We start from the raw sequence: 16,613 nt of genomic DNA on the forward strand, positions 1-16,613 counted from the left end.
AAAAATGGACTTCCGTTTTGCCCGTTGTGCTGTTTTTTGCACTCAGGAGGCTTCAGAGAAGCTTCCTGAAGCCCATGAATAAAAAAAAAACACAAGAGAGCAAACCAGAAGTCCATTTTTCTGAACTTCCTTTTTGCCCGCCGGGTAGTTTTTCGTACTCCGGAGGGTGAAACGGGCTTCCCCAGGGCAAAAATCAGCTGGCTAGTGCACGCACGCATGCACACTGGAGCTGACATAGGGTAACATCTCAGGTACCCTCCGATATGGCTCCACGTGCCACCTGTGGCACGCATGCCATAGATTTGCGATCACAACCTTAGAACATCCAAGTCCAATGATTGCCCAGTCTATTTTTGAAAACCTCCAGTGATGGAGCAAGTTTTATTTTATTTATTTTATTTATTGTTAGAGTTGAAAGGGACCATGCAGGTCATCAAGTCCAACCCCCTGCCTGAGCACCCCAGCCAAGTGGCAGTCCAATCTCCTCTTGAAAGTGTCCAGAGTTGGGGAGTTCACAACATCCGCAGGCAGATTGTTCCACTGGTTGATTGCTCTGACCATCAGGAAGTTCTTCCTTACTTCTAGGTTGAATCTCTCTTTGGTCAGCTTCCAGCCATTGTTCCTCGTCCAGCCCTCTGGTGCTCTGGAGAATAGAGTGGCTCCCTCCTCTCTGTGGCAACCCCTTGTATACCTGTATACAGCTATCATGGCCTCTCAGCTCCTCCTTTTCTCTAGGCTGTCCATGCCCAGTTCCCGCAATCTCTCTTCATAAGTCTTGGTTTCAAGTCCCCTAATCATTTTGGTTGCTCTTTTCTGCACCTTCTCCAGAGTTTCAATGTCTCTTTTAAAGTGTGGTGACCAGAACTGGATGCAACACTCCAGATGTGGTCTGACCAGGGCGTAGTAGAGTGGTATTAATACTTCCCTGGTCTTGGAGTGTATCCCTCTGTTGATGCAGCTTAGGATGGTGTTGGCTTTTTTGGCCGCTGCTGCACATTGCTGGCTCATGTTTAGCTGATTATCCACCAAGACTCCAAGATCTCTTTCGCTGTCACTACTGCTAAGTTATTCCATTTATTAATTCTTCTCACTTTCAGAAAACATTTAACTTTCAGTTGGATCTCTTAATGACTCTTTTAGTGCATTATTGTCTGTTTCAGTCTAGTTCAATGGCTGGGCAACTAACATTGCTGGGCACAGCTATTGTTTGTTTGTTTGTTTGCTTGCTTGCTTGCTTGCTTGTTTATTTGATTGATTGATTGATTGATTGATTGATTGATTGAAATGCCGCCCCTCTCCGTGGACTCGAGGCGGCTCACAACAAACATAGAATACATAATAAAACAGTTTGATCCAATTAATAACAGTTAAAAGACTTAAAAACATCCTAAAACCTTAAAAACATTCAATTATCATTCACTCAATCAATAGATCATTCTATACAATAAAATGTCCTAAATCCAATTAATTTCAACTAACTAATCTAATCTAAAATCCCCAGTTACATTATTATTAAATTCTACCTTATCCATGGAACCTTTGGAGGGGCTTAATTATGCTCCCATGCTGCACATGATCGTGCAACAAAGTTCAGACAAACTTTTCAGTATTCTTTTGAGTTTTCACAGCAGAGAGAGGGAGTTTTTGCCTGCCCCAAAATACGCCTTGAAAGACAGAACATCAGTAGATTGAACCTCGGACCTGATTGTCAAGATCTAGTTCTCAAGGCTTCTCAAGGCTGAGAAAGATATGAAAGGCAGAGCCAGATTGCCCTTAAGCAAAACATTTGATTGTCAGGTGAGGAGGACTTGCATGTCAAAACTGACTCATGACTACCTGTAGGAATTATACTGGCACTTTCAGTTTCTTAGGGCAGGAATTTAGCAGCTAAGAGTTCCTGGTTCAGAGGCTGGGAAATTCAACACAATCTGTGAAATTGTTTATCTATGATTAAACCACTCTGGGTATAAGAACATTCTCAACTTTGTCCACACTTAAAATGGCTTCAGTTATTTATCTATCTATCTATCTATCTATCTATCTATCTATCTATCTATCTATCTATCTATCTATCTACCTACCTACCTACCTACCTACCTATCTATCTATTTGATTTGTATGCCGCCCCTCTCCATAGACTCGGGGCGGCTAACAACAATAATAAAAACAGCATATAACAAATCTAATATTTAAAATAACTAATAAAAACCCCTTATTAAAACCCAAACAAGCACACACACAAACATACCATGTTAATGGCGAGTATTCTGAGCAGAATCAGGTTACAAGCGGTGTGCCACAAGGGTCTGTTCTGGGTCCTATTCTTTTTAATATGTTTGTGAGTGACATAGGGGAAGGTTTGGTAGGGAAGGTTTGCATATTTGCCAATGACTCTAAAGTGTGCAAAAGGGTTGATATTCCTGGAGGCGTCTGTAATATGGTAAATGATTTAGCTTTACTAGATAAATGGTCAAAGCAATGGAAACTGCAGTTTAATGTTTCCAAATGTAAAATAATGCACTTGGGGAAAAGGAATCCTCAATCTGAGTATTGTATTGGCAGTTCTGTGTTAGCAAATACTTCAGAAGAAAAGGATTTAGGGGTAGTGATTTCTGACAGTCTCAAAATGGGTGAACAGTGCAGTCAGGCGGTAGGGAAAGCAAGTAGGATGCTTGGCTGCATAGCTAGAGGTATAACAAGCAGGAAGAGGGAGATTATGATCCCGCTATATAGAATGCTGGTGAGACCACATTTGGAATACTGTGTTCAGTTCTGGAGACCTCACCTACAAAAAGATATTGACAAAATTGAACGGGTTCAAAGACGGGCTACAAGAATGGTGGAAGGTCTTAAGCATAAAACGTATCAAGAAAGACTTAATGAACTCAATCTGTATAGTCTGGAGGACAGAAGGAAAAGGGGGACATGATCGAAACATTTAAATATATTAAAGGGTTAAATAAGGTCCAGGAGGGAAGGGTTTTTAATAGGAAAGTGAACACAAGAACAAGGGGACACAATCTGAAGTTAGTTGGGGGAAAGATCAAAAGCAACATGAGAAAATATTATTTTACTGGAACAAACTGCCAGCAGACGTGGTAGATAAATCCACAGTAACTGAATTTAAACATGCCTGGGATAAACACATATCCATCCTAAGATAAAATACAGAAAATAGTATAAGGGCAGACTAGATGGACCAGGAGGTCTTTTTCTGCCGTCAGACTTCTATGTTTCTATGTTTCTATAAATTGTATAGGCCTAGGGGGAAAGGATATCTCAGTTCCCTCATGCCTGACGACAGAGGTGGGTTTTAAGGAGCTTACGAAAGGCGAGGAGGGTGGGGGCAATTCTGATCTCTGGGGGGAGCTGGTTCCAGAGGGCCAGGGCTGCCACAGAGAAGGCTTTTACCCCTGGGTCCCGCCAAACGACATTGTTTTGTCGACGGGACCCGGAGAAGGCCAACTCTGTGGGACCTAACTGGTCGCTGGGATTCGTGTGGCAGAAGGCGGTCCCGGATATATTCTGGTCCGATGCCATGAAGGGCTTTATAGGTCATAACCAACACTTTGAATTGTGACCGGAAATTGATCAGCAACCAATGCAGACTGCGGAGTGTTGGTGTAACATGGGCATACCTGGAGAAGCCCATGACTGCTCTCGCAGCTGCATTCTGCATGATCCGAAGTTTCCGAACACTTTTCAAAGGTAACTCCATGTAGAGAGCGTTACAGTAGTCGAGCCTCAAGGTGATGAGGGCATGGGTTCATCCTAGTAGGCAGTAAAGATTCTTATGTAGCCATGCTGAGTGTCTTGGCAGCTACTGCCAAGGTAGCTGGGCACTCCTGATGCTTGACAAACAGGCTGATCAGTGATGGGTTGTAAATATTTTTGCGACTGGTTCATGCGTGTGCCTGCGTGTGTGTGTGACACTTCCATGGGCACACGTGCCCACACCCATTCCCTCCCCCACAAACTCATTTATTTATTTATTTATTTATTTATTTTATTAGATTTGTATGCCGCCCCTCTCCGTAGACTCGGGGCGGCTCACAACAATAACAAGAACAATGTAAGAACAAATCTAATAACTTAAAAACACTAAAAAACCCATTATTAAAAACAATCAAACACACAAACATACCATGTATAAACTGTATAGGCCCGGGGGAGATATGTCATTTCCCCCATGCCTGACGGTAGAGATGGGTCTTAAGAACTTTACGGAAGGCAAGGAGGGTGGGGGCAGTTCTAATCTCCAGGGGGAGCTGGTTCCAGAGGGTCGGGGCCGCCACAGAGAAGGCTTTTCCCCTGGGTCCTGCCAATCGACATTGTTTTATCGACAGGACCTGGAGAAGGCCAACTCTGTGGGACCTACCTGGTCGCTGGGATTCGTGCGGCAGAAGGCGGTCCCGGAGGTATTCTGGTCCGATACCATGAAGGGCTTTATAGGTCATAACCAACACTTTGAATTGTGCCCGGAAATTGATCGGCAACCAATGCACCCCACCCCCGCACTGCCCCTATATATGTGCACTATTCCTCCATCCCTGCTTGTGCACAGGCCTCACTGAAATCTGCTACGGTGAAAAAGCAGCCAAACGGGCAAATCGGAAGTTCGGAACAAGAGATTTCTGGTTTGCCAGTTGTGCTGTTTTCCACACTTTGGAGCCTTCAGGGAAGCTTCCTGAAGCCCCGGAGTGCAAAAAACAGCACAACGGGCAAACCTGAGGTCTGTTTTTCTGAACTTATCTCATTTATCTTTTCTTCCTTTCAAATATGTTCACCTATACTTTTATATCTTTTCTTCTATTCTTTTCTTTATTTATATTATTACATATCTATTCTCTTCAATGTGTATTATATATTAGACAAAATAGATAGATAGATAGATAGATAGATAGATAGATAGATAGAGAGAGAGAGAGAGAGAGAGAGAGAGAGAGAGAGATATGATAGATATATAGATAGATAGATAGATAGATAGATAGATAGATAGATAGATAGATAGATAGATAGATAGATAAAGGTTCCTGAAGCCTCCGGAGGTTAAAACGGCCTTCCCCAAGGCCAAAAATTAGCTGGCTAGTGTGTGCATGCATGCTGGAGCTGACAGAGGGCAACGCTTCGCGTGCCCTCCAATATTGCTCCGTGTGCCATCCGTGGCCCACGTGCAATAGCATTGCCATCACAGACATATAAACCTATACAAAATCAGGAATGAATTTGTTTTTGTTCCATAACGTTTTTTTAAAACTAATTTTTAATTTTCAAAAATGAATTACTCAATAGATGATTACAATAAATGAGCCAGCTCAATGGTGTGTATTTTTTTACTCTTATTCTAGCTGCCCACATTGGTGTTGGGATCAGTGGTCAAGAAGGGATGCAAGCCGTCATGTCCAGTGACTACTCTTTTGGCCAGTTCCGATATCTCCAGAGGCTGTTGCTGGTTCATGGTCGATGGTCTTACATTAGAATGTGCAAATTCCTTCGATATTTCTTCTACAAAAACTTTGCTTTTACGTTAGTGCACTTCTGGTACTCCTTCTTCAATGGCTACTCTGCTCAGGTAAAGCATCAAGACGACTTAGAAAACTTTGCAGTAATCAATGTTTAGAAATATTTGTGAATTTATATATTTCTGTTGATTTGTGCAGTGAAAAAGGATTAGCATTTAGTTATTTATTAGATTTGTAATCCGCCCCTCTCTGTAGACTCGGGGCGGCTCACAACAGCAATAGAACAATTCATAACAAATCTAATAATTTAAAAAACATTTTAAAAACCCCATTATTAATCAAACATACATACAAACATTGTATAGGCCCGGGGGAGATATCTCAATTCCCCCATGCCTGGTGGCAAAGGTGGGTTTTAAGGAGTTTACAGAAGGCAAGGATGGTGGGGGCAGTTCTAATCTCCGGGGGAGCATGCTTTAGGATAGGTCAGTGATGATGAACCTTTTTTTCCTCAGGTGCCGAAAGAGCATGGGTGTGTACTATTGTGCATACATGAGTGTCCACACCCATAATTCAATGCCGGGAGGGGAAAAAACACCCTCCCCCACCAGATGCCCTCTGGAGGTCAGAAATGGCCTGTTTCCCAACTTCTGGTAGGCCCAGTAGGCTCGTGTTTTGCCCTCCCCAGGTCTAAAGGTTCCCTGGAATTGGAAGAGGGTAAAAATGCCCTTCCTATCTTCCTGGAGGCTCTCTGGAAGCCAAAAATACCCTCCCAGAGTCTTTGTGCAAGCCAAAAACCAGCAGGCCGACACACACATGCTCATTGGAGCTGAGCTAGGGCAACGGCTCATGTGCCAGCAGATATGGCTCCGCGTGCCACCTGTGGTACCCGTGCCATAGGTTCGCCATCACTGGGATAGGTGATCAAGGAAAGTTAGTCTTCACTTTGCTTAACTCATTCAGCAACTGTTCAAAGTTGTGATAGGGCTGAACAAGGGGTACTTGGTCCTTGAAGTTCTAGCTGCCATAGCATTTGACTAAGCAGTGGGTTACTCCCGCTTCAGACCAGTTCTTAGAACTGGTAATGCCCGCCACTGAAGGGATGCCCATTGCTGGCGCTACTGGTGCAGTCCAGGTGGCGGCCATGCGTGCGTGTCTGGCACGCAGGTGCACACTGAACTTTTGTGCATGTGCTGTAGCCAAATCTTACATGAAGATGCGTGCACGAATGAGATTTCGGTAATTTTTGACGATATTTTTGCTTCCATGCACGTGCAAAAGCTAAAAATAGCCAAAAATTTCCAAAATCTCATTCGCACGAGCATCCTCACACAAGATTTGGCTTTGGGCATGTGCACAGAAGCCAAATCTCACGCAAGGGCATGCACGTCCATTGGGGGCGTACAGCTGAGCTCTCATTTCGGAATTTACTACCACTCTATAGAATGGCCTGCACCAGGAGCAGCCCATTACTGGTGTCAGCAGGGGGAGGCTCTGTTCGCCCATTCTGTACACTTCCGCGCAAAAGCGCCACGCGCATGAGCGCATGCATATATCAGTAGCAAAATCATTTACAACCCACCACTGATAATTTAGCAAAGTCATCCCTTCCATTTTATGGAATTTTCTTCCCCCTGAAATTAGCTGCACCTCTTTTGATGTTCTTGAAGTCCTTCAAGATCTGGTTATGTCATCAGGCCTGGAGCTTCCAGATAAGACATGCTTAGATTAGCTCCATTGTTGAGCTGGCCATTCTTATTTATGTAAGAATATTTTATTTTATTTTATTTTATTTTTATTTTATTTTTTTATTTTTTTATTTTTTTATTTTATTTTATTTTATTTTATTTTATTTTATGATTTTTTTATTTTATTTTATTTATTTTATTTTATTTTATTTTATTTTATTTTATTTTATTTTATTTTATTTTATTTTATTTTATTTTATTTTATTTTATTTTATTTTATTTTATTTTATTTTATTTTATTTTATTTTATTTTATTTTATTTTATTTTATTTTATTTTATTTTATTTATTTTATTTTATTTTATTTTATTTTATTTTATTTTATTTTATTTTATTTTTTTATTTTTTATTTTATTTTATTTTATTTTATTTTATTTTATTTTATTTTTTCATTTATTTTATTTATATGGCCACCCACATTTCTTTATTTAAATTTATATGGCCACCCACTTACTCTCAGTGACTCTGGGTGGCTTACAAAAAAACAAAAAAACCCTCCAATATACAAATAATACAAAACAATAAACCGCCACACTCTCCAGTGATAATCAATCAGACAAACCACTTGATTGGCTCAACCTCATTCTGAGTTCTGCTTTTTACCTAAAGTTTGTATATCCATTTTGGTAGGATTTGCCTTTTAGTGTGGATTTTTATATTGTTTTAAATTTGTTGTTTTATTCGATTGCTGATTGTTGCCAAAGTTGCTTTTTCTGATATGGCTTTATTTTATTTTATTTAAATACGATTTAAATAAATGTTTTTAAAGGTGTAATTTTTTTTTTTTGCAATTACAGACAGCATACGAGGATTGGTTTATCACGCTATACAATGTATTATATTCCAGTCTACCAGTTCTTCTTGTTGGATTACTTGACCAGGTTTGTCCAAATAATAAACTAAAAATTGATCCTTAAAAGTTGATCATTGCTTCTGTGTGCGATGCAAACAAATGGCCTCTGAAATTTCTGTTGACTAAATTCACACAATACAATAAGCCATGACGTGGTTTGTTTTTTCTTGTTGTTGTTGTTGTTGTTTTTGGTTTTGGCTTAGTCATTATAGCCACTATACAGTGATCCCTCGATTATCGCGAGGGTTCCGTTCCAAGACCCCTCGCGATAATCGATTTTTCGCGATGTAGGGTTGCGGAAGTAAAAACACCATCTGCGCATGCGCGCCCTTTTTCATGGCCGCGCATGCGCAGATGGTGGAGTTTGCGTGGACGGCGGGGAAGACCCAGGGAAGGTTCCTTTGGCCGCCCAGCAGCTGATCTGCTCGGCAGCGCAGCAGCAGCGAGCAGACGAAGATCGGGGTTTCCCCTTTGCGTGGGCGGCGGGGAAACCCCGATCTTCGTCTGCTCGCTGCTGCTGCGGCCGCCCAGCAGCTGATCTGCTCGGCAGCGCAGCAGCAGCGAGCAGACGAAGATCGGGGTTTCCCCGCCGCCCACGCAAAGGGGAAACCCCGATTCGGCTCCTCGCTGCTGCCGCGCTGCCGAGCAGATCAGCTGCTGGGCGGCCGAAGGAACCTTCCCTGGGTCTTCCTCGCTGATGCCCCCACTCGCCCGCCCGCCCGCCGCCCGCCGCCCGCCAGCAAGAGGGGGAGAGATAGAAAAAGAGAGAGAAGGAAAGAAAGAGATGAGAGAGGGAGGAAGAGAGTGTGAGAGAGGAAGAAGCAAGATAGAGCAAGAGAGAGAGAAAGAAAGATGAGAAAGGAAGGAAGAGAGTGACGTCATCGGGTGGGAAAAATCGCGATATAGCGTTTCGCGAAGAACGAGATCGCAAAAATCGAGGGATCACTGTAATGGCTATATCAGGGTTATCCATTCCAGTATTTCCCAACCTTGGCAACTTGAAGATATTTGGACTTCAACTCCCAGAATTCCCCAGCCAGCGAATGCACACTGAATGCTGGCTGGGGAATTCTGGGAATTGAAGTCCAAATATCTTCAAGTTGCCAAGGTTGGGAAACACTGATCCATTCCATTGCAAAATCATTTCCCAGTGTTTGGAACTACCATAGATTGCATTAATATTGAAGAAAGAGTGCCATCGTGTGGCTACTTTATTAATGCCATGCCTTTGATGAACCAGTTATTTGCCTATGAATATCCATGACATCATTAGAATCCTTCGAAGGAAATCTAGCAATTTACTAAATGCTAATTCAGTGAAAGAACAGTGTAAAACATAAACTCATCACTTACCAAATACAGTGTAAAAATTAACAGTTGTATTGGTTCAATTTGAGAGTACAGGAAATCTTCATTTAGTGACTGACTTGTTTATCAGAAATAATAGAGTTGGAAGGGTCATTGAGGGTCTTTTACTTCAACACCCTGCACAGACAGGAGACCATTCTGTACAATTCTGGACAGCTGGTTGTCCAGTCTCTTCTTAAAAGGTGGATAGAGAGAAATTCTTTTCTCTATCACCCAATACTAGGACGAGAGGGCACTCCCTAAAGCTCATAGGTAAGAAAATGAGGACAAACAAAGGGAAATATTTCTTCACCCAGAGGGTCCTTGGTTTATAGAATTCACTTCCAGAAGAGGTGGTGACAACTGTCAGCCGTGATAGCTTCAAGGCAGGATTAGACAGATTCATGGATGCCAAATGTATCAGTGGTTATTGAAATGGATGTCCATGTGCCGCCTCTATGTTGGTTGAGGCAGGCAGGATCCCCTTGGATGCCATTTGTTGGGGGTCGGTCAAGGGAAAGGGAGGGTCTTGTCTTATCTTTCTGCTCAAGATCCCCATGGACAATTGGTGGGCCACTGTGTGACACACAATGCTGGACTCGATGGGCTTTGGCCTGATTCAGCATGGCTCTAATTATGTTCTTATGTTTAAAAACCTTCCATAGGGATGATTGTGGGATGGAGCACCCACAACCTCTGAATGCAAGCCGTTCCAGTGATTTTAATTGTTCTCACTGCCAGTAAATTTCTCCTTAGTTCTAGGTTGCTTCTCTCCTTATTAGTTTCCATCCATTGCTTTTTTTTGTGGCAGCCCCTCAAACATTGAAACATTGCTATCATCAGATGAGAGGTGACGTTCCCACAGCGCATGTGCAAAATCTCGCAAGGGGAGAAATTTCAGCAATTTTTTTGCTTCTGCGCATGCGCGGAAGCAAAAAAAACGCACTGAAGTCTCATGCAAGATTTTTGATTCCTCATGAGATTTTGCTTCCTGCACATGCGCAGAAGCAAAATCTCGCTCAGACATACATACGCCGGAGCTGCGGAGCTGTGCATTCAGCTCAATTTTCTCTACCGGTACAATGACATCGATGGTACCGGTAGGAACCCTCTACTGGATATTATGTCACTCCTGGTCCTTCTTTTCACTCAACTAGACATATCTTTACATGTTATAAGCTTTTGTGATGACTCAGAGTGTGAGTGAACCCATCCCAAATATTGACCGTGTCACTGGTCCTCTCTGAACACTTTTGTGTTGATTCGGACATCCAAAGGGAGAAGCCTGTGCACAGGAGCGAGCTACCATTCCCGGCTCTACCGGAACGAGCAAGGAGCGTGCCCCTTCTCCCTCCCCTTGCGCACGATTTCCAGGTATTTCCGCTTCTGCGCATGCGCAGAAGCAAAAAAAACTGGAAATGGGCAAACAATTAAGTGCCCATTCACTGTTGTCTGCCACCATTTGCTGCCCTACCACCCGCTTGCCACGCTCGCCTCTCGCTCTTGGGATGAATGGCGGCAGCACGGGTGGTGGTGGTAGCCGGCGGAAGAGGCGAGCAAGGGGCAAATGGCAGGGGAAGGCAGCACTCGCGATGGGGCAGGGCAAGTGTAAGTCCGGGGAAGCGCCGATGGCGTGTGCATGCCCAGCATTGCCACCAGTGCTAGCCTACGCACTACATGGCCGCCACCACAACCGCATTCCCCATCTTTGAGGCTGGGGCCCACCACCGCCTATGCATGAAGAATGCAAGGAGGGAGTAATAATAATAATAATAATAACAACAACAACAACAACAAACAACAAAACAATATAATAATAATAATAATAATAATAATAATAATAATAATAATAATAATAAAATAATAATAATAATAAAATAATAATAATAATAATAATAATAATAATAATAATAATAATAATAATAATAATAATAATATAATTTATTAGACTTGTATGCCGCCCCTCTCCGAAGACTCGGAGTAGCTGAGTTCTCTATTTTTTTTATAAAATGGGAAGATGGGAGGCTTCAAGAAGCCTTATTAGGAAGTTAACATGCAACTTCTCAAACAACAGAAAGGTGAATTTGGCTTTTTTTTTAAAAAAAATAAAAATTTGCAGCTATTTTGCATTGCCAACTCATTTTTGCCCACTGTTGCATTAGCTAAAATGTGGGTGTTTTTCTATTCGTTGTTTGATGTTGCACATCTGCTGTGGAGATGCATAGTATGATGAATGATTTTGTTTTCAAGCAGAACCACAACTGGATTGTAATTTGTATTACTTCTTTCTTTCTTTCAATTCAGGATGTGAGTGATAAACTGAGCATACGGTTTCCTAAGTTGTACCTCTCGGGACAGAAAGACTTGCTCTTTAACTATCAGAAGTTCTTCTTAAGCCTGCTGCATGGCGCTTTAACATCGCTGATCATTTTCTTCATACCGTACGGTGCTTACCTACAAACCATGGGGCAGGATGGGGAAGCCCCTTCCGACTACCAGTCATTTGCGGTCACTGCCTCATCTTCTCTCATAATTGCAGTGAATTTTCAGGCAAGTCAATCAGCCTCCGCTGCTTGAAAGAGACAGTCCTTGACTTATGGCCATTAATTTAGCAAGCATTTGAAGTTATGACGGTGCTGAGAATAAGTGACATGAGCAGTTCTTGCACCTACAATCATCAGTGTCCCTAAGGTCACCCTCGCCATGATCAGAAATTCTTATATAGTACCTGTATTTTTGGAGTATAAGACGCACCTTAGTTTTGGAGGAAGAAAACAAGGGGGGGGGGATCTGCCTCTGCCTCCCAGCAAACAGCACAGAAGATATACATTGCCTGCTGTGTATTTCTGTGCGTGTGTACCTGACCCATAGAAATAGAAAAGAATTGGAGAAATGTACATTATGGCAGAAAGTTTTCTTACATGGAGTCACACTAACTCCTTCCAATTATTTAAATAGATCTACTCCAAACATGACTAAGTCAGGGTTTAACTCGGCTGCCTTTCTGTCTTGTTCTCCTGTTTGCTTGTAGATTGGAATGGATACATCTTATTGGACTTTTGTTAATGCCTTCTCAATATTTGGGAGTATTGCACTTTATTTTGGCATCATGTTCGATCTGCACAGTGCTGGGATCCACGTTCTCTTTCCTTCTGTGTTTCAGTTTACAGGTTGGTACTGATTCCCGCCCCCCTTTATTCCTAGCTGCAAACAAGTTATTCCCTTAAAATGCCAAAATTGTGTATCCCAGCTGATCTTTTTTTTAGAAGCCAGTAGGAATAAAAGCCCACCCACATACAGCCAGAAGGTATAAAATTGAGATACAGTGTTCCCCCAATTTCCGCGGGTGATGCGTTCCGAGACTGCCCATGAAAGTCAAATTTCCATGAAGTAGCGATGCGGAAGTAAATATACCATTTTTGGCTATGGACCGTATCACAAGCCATTCCTTAACACTTTAAACCCCTAAATTACCATTTCCCATTCCCTTAACAGCCATTTACTCATCATTATTACTGGTACTCACCATTGAATAGTGATCCTGATATTTATAAACATAATTATTTATTAACAATAATTTTTGTTGTTGTTATTTATTTGCAAAAATTATTAGTTTGGCGATGACGTATGACATCATCGGATGGAAAAAACCATGGTATAGGAAAAAATCTGCGAAGTATTTTTTAATTAATATTGTTTGAAAAACCGTGGTATAGGCTATCCGCAAAGTTCGAACCCGCGAAAATCGAGGGAACACTGTATATTGTTCCAATAATTCATAGCATAAAATGGTTAAATATCAAAGGTATTTTTAGTCCATAGGGGGTGAGGTTCCAAGGCTAATGACCAGCAGATAAACACCATCCCAGGCTGGAATCCAAAAACTAAAGTCTCTTTGAAGGGTCTATTAATCACTCAAACTCACAGCATCTTGGCAGAAGTCCCTGTGAAGCAGATTGTAGATATTTAAAACTGTCTTGAAGCAAAGGTGACCTCTAAATCACAGAGTCCCCACCCTGCCATTGTTTAAACATTGTCGTTCGCATTCATTCATTGCCAGACCTACCTTATATAACCACAAGGCGTGGCCAAGTGTTCCATAGATCTATTCATACCCAAACCCTTTTCTCCTCAAATAATCCTGTCTGCTCATAGTTCTGCGCACCCTTACATCTATAAGGGGCTCTTTGTCATTTCCTGAGTCACTCAGTAACACCTCAGGAGGTACCACAGTCTCTGGATGGCTCTCAGCTTCTAACTCCACATCCTCTCCACTCTCAGATTTGGGGACCAAGTACACTGGCCTGGGGTACCAAAATGTGTACTTTACAAACAGAAAAATATCACCTGTGCCTCCCCAAAACTAGTAATATCACAATACTAGTAATGAACTCAATCTGTATAGTCTGGAGGACAGAAGGAAAAGGGGGAACATGATCGAAACATTTAAATATGTTAAAGGGTTAAATAGGGTTCAGGAGGAAAGTGTTTTTAATAGGAAAGTGAACACAAGAACAAGGGGACACAATCTGAAGTTAGTTGGGGGAAAGATCAAAAGCAACATGAGAAAATATTATTTCACTGAAAGAGTAGTAGATCCTTGGAACAAACTTTCAGCAGACGTGGTTGGTAAATCCACAGTAACTGAATTTAAACATGCGTGGGATAAACATATATCCATTGTATGATAAAATACAGGTTGGTAAATCCACAGTAACTGAATTTAAACATGCCTGGGATAAACATATATCCATTGTAAGATAAAATACAGGAAATAGTATAAGGGCAGAATAGATGGACAATGAGGTCTTTTTCTGCCATCAGTGTTCTGTTTCTATGTCTCTAATACGAGATTCTGATGCATTCAATGGAAGCTCTGCTCTCTGTTCTCACATACGTTCTCACATATATGGGAGTGTCTCCCTCGGTGTATTGCGGCTTTCATCATTTGCTGATGTCCATGAGATGCCTCTGTCGATGCACCCTAAAGATTGCTTTTAGGTTTCGTTGGTTTGAAGCAGTGAAGGGCTACCAAAATTTTTACTACCACAACATGGGCGTCGTTTATGCAGGACACCCTGCATTTTATTTCAACATATTTCTGTGCAAATTGGGTGATCTGAGGTGGAACTCCATTTTTGCTACCCCACTGTGATCCCCCCCTGTCCGGTCAGTAGCCCAGCCCTGATTTGAAGGAACTCCACATGTGTCAGCCACCGAATTGTAACTGTCATGTCTTCTTCACAGGTACTGCTGCGAATGCCCTCCGACAACCATATATTTGGTTGACCATAATACTGTCTGTCGCTCTCTGTTTGCTGCCCATCATTGCCCTCCGGTTCTTGATGATGACCATCTGGCCTACAAAAAGCGAAAAGGTATGTAGGAGGCTCTGGTTACCAATCCAGGTTATCAACAAGTGTGGAAACTAAAACATATGAAGGGAGGATGTAGGAACTGTTGTGAGCTGCTCCGAGTCTTCAGAGAGGGTGGCATACAAATCTAATTAATAATAATAATGATGATGATGATGATAATAATAATGATAATAATAACAACAACAACAACAACAACAGGGCATAAAACGTATCAGGAAAGACTTAATGAACTCAATCTGTATAGTCTGGAGGACAGAAGGAAAAGGGGGGGCATGATCGAAACATTCAAATATATTAAAGGGTTAAATAAGGTCCAGGAGGGAAGTGTTTTTAATAGGAAAGTGAACACAAGAACAAGGGGACACAATCTGAAGTTAGTTGGGGGAAAGATCAAAAGCAACATGAGAAAATATTATTTTACTGAAAGAGTAGTATATGCTTGGAACAAACTTCCAGCAGACGTGGTAGATAAATCCACAGTAATTGAATTTAAACATGCCTGAGATAAACATATATCCATCCTAAGATAAAATACAGAAAATAGTATAAGGGCAGACTAGATGGACCAGGAGGTCTTTTTCTGCCGTCAGACTTCTATGTTTCTATGTTTCTAGTTTAGCTCCATTCTGTTTCCCCAACTCCAACCCAATGTAAGAGATTTTGTCATTAAAAGACAAAATAAATAAAACATGAGTTGTGATAGTCTTAAAGAGGGTTACCCATGTGGCCACCCAATTTTGCAACTTTTTTTTTTTTTTGCAACAGTTGTCAAGCAACCTTATTAATCATTATGTCCCAGTTTTGCCAAAAAGCAAAAGTAAAAGTTGGTCCAGTTCTAAACTAAAATTTACTAAAGTTTAGAATTGGATTATAAGTTCCCTTTTGGAGGGGGACTCCATTATAACTTTGAATAGTCACTAAGCAATTAGTGATAAGTTGAGGTCTACCTTGTATTTAGAATAATGGGAACAAGCCACTGGGGTCTCTTCCACACCTAAGTTTAATTGAGCATTTGTTGCATTGTCTATGCCTGAAAATTTATGGTGCCAACAGTCAGTCACAGGGGTTTAAAAATAGAAATAAATTCTTTTAAAAATCACTGCAAGTGCTCCAAAAAATTCCAGGAGACTTAGATCAGTGATTCTCAACCTGGGGGTCGGGACCCCTTTGGGAAGCAAATGACCATTTCATAGGGGTTGCCTAAGACCATGGGAAAAGACAAATTTCCCATGGCGTTAGGAACTAAAGCTTCTATTCTGGCGCCTTGGAACATAGTTTTATAATCTGACCAATCAGGCATTTACAGTGGCGGTGTCCCTCTGACCTTCCAGCCAATCAGCTTAAAGCTCTGTTGGGAGAATTGGCGCTAGACCTCTGGTTGGGGGTCATCACAACATGAAGAACTGTATTAAGGGGTCATGGCATTAGAAAGATTGAGACCCACTGGTCTAGAGGTTAAATCTTCTCCAGTAATGGGCTCCTACGGGTACGGTCAGGTATGCAAAACCAGTAGCAAATTTTGATTTTTTTTCTTTTTTTCCCTTCTGGGTATGTTTTTCCTATCGCAGTAAATGAGGTTGAATGTGTATAATTTTAGAAGAGCTGTGCGTCCTTGTGTGTACATACACTTTATATAGTAGATAATGTATATTTTTGTGTGCCTGTGTGTAACATGTATGTACAAATGGCATATATGGCAAAGTGTTGGTTATGAGCTATAAAGCCCTTCATGGCATCGGACCAGAATATCTCCGAGACCACCTTCTGCCGCATGAATCCCAGCGACCAGTTAGGTCCCACAGAGTTGGCCTTCTCCGGGTCCCGTC

General features: G+C 41.7%; 1 protein-coding gene across 4 annotated transcripts in view; it reads left to right on the forward strand.

Moving 5' to 3' along the window:
- The window catches only part of ATP8B1 (ATPase phospholipid transporting 8B1), a 134,354-nt gene that overhangs the window by 114,817 nt on the left and 2,924 nt on the right, over positions 1-16,613 (forward strand). For all 4 annotated transcript variants that reach the window (XM_070743503.1, XM_070743502.1, XM_070743504.1 and 1 more), the window contains 5 exons: positions 5,349-5,572; positions 8,007-8,090; positions 11,714-11,959; positions 12,441-12,579; positions 14,657-14,787. In XM_070743503.1, the coding sequence (XP_070599604.1) occupies positions 5,349-5,572; positions 8,007-8,090; positions 11,714-11,959; positions 12,441-12,579; positions 14,657-14,787 (824 nt within the window). The remainder of the gene's footprint in view (positions 1-5,348; positions 5,573-8,006; positions 8,091-11,713; positions 11,960-12,440; positions 12,580-14,656; positions 14,788-16,613) is intronic.

Source organism: Erythrolamprus reginae, chromosome 2 (genome assembly GCF_031021105.1).
Source record: "Erythrolamprus reginae isolate rEryReg1 chromosome 2, rEryReg1.hap1, whole genome shotgun sequence".
NCBI classification, from domain to species: Eukaryota; Metazoa; Chordata; class Lepidosauria; order Squamata; family Dipsadidae; genus Erythrolamprus; species Erythrolamprus reginae.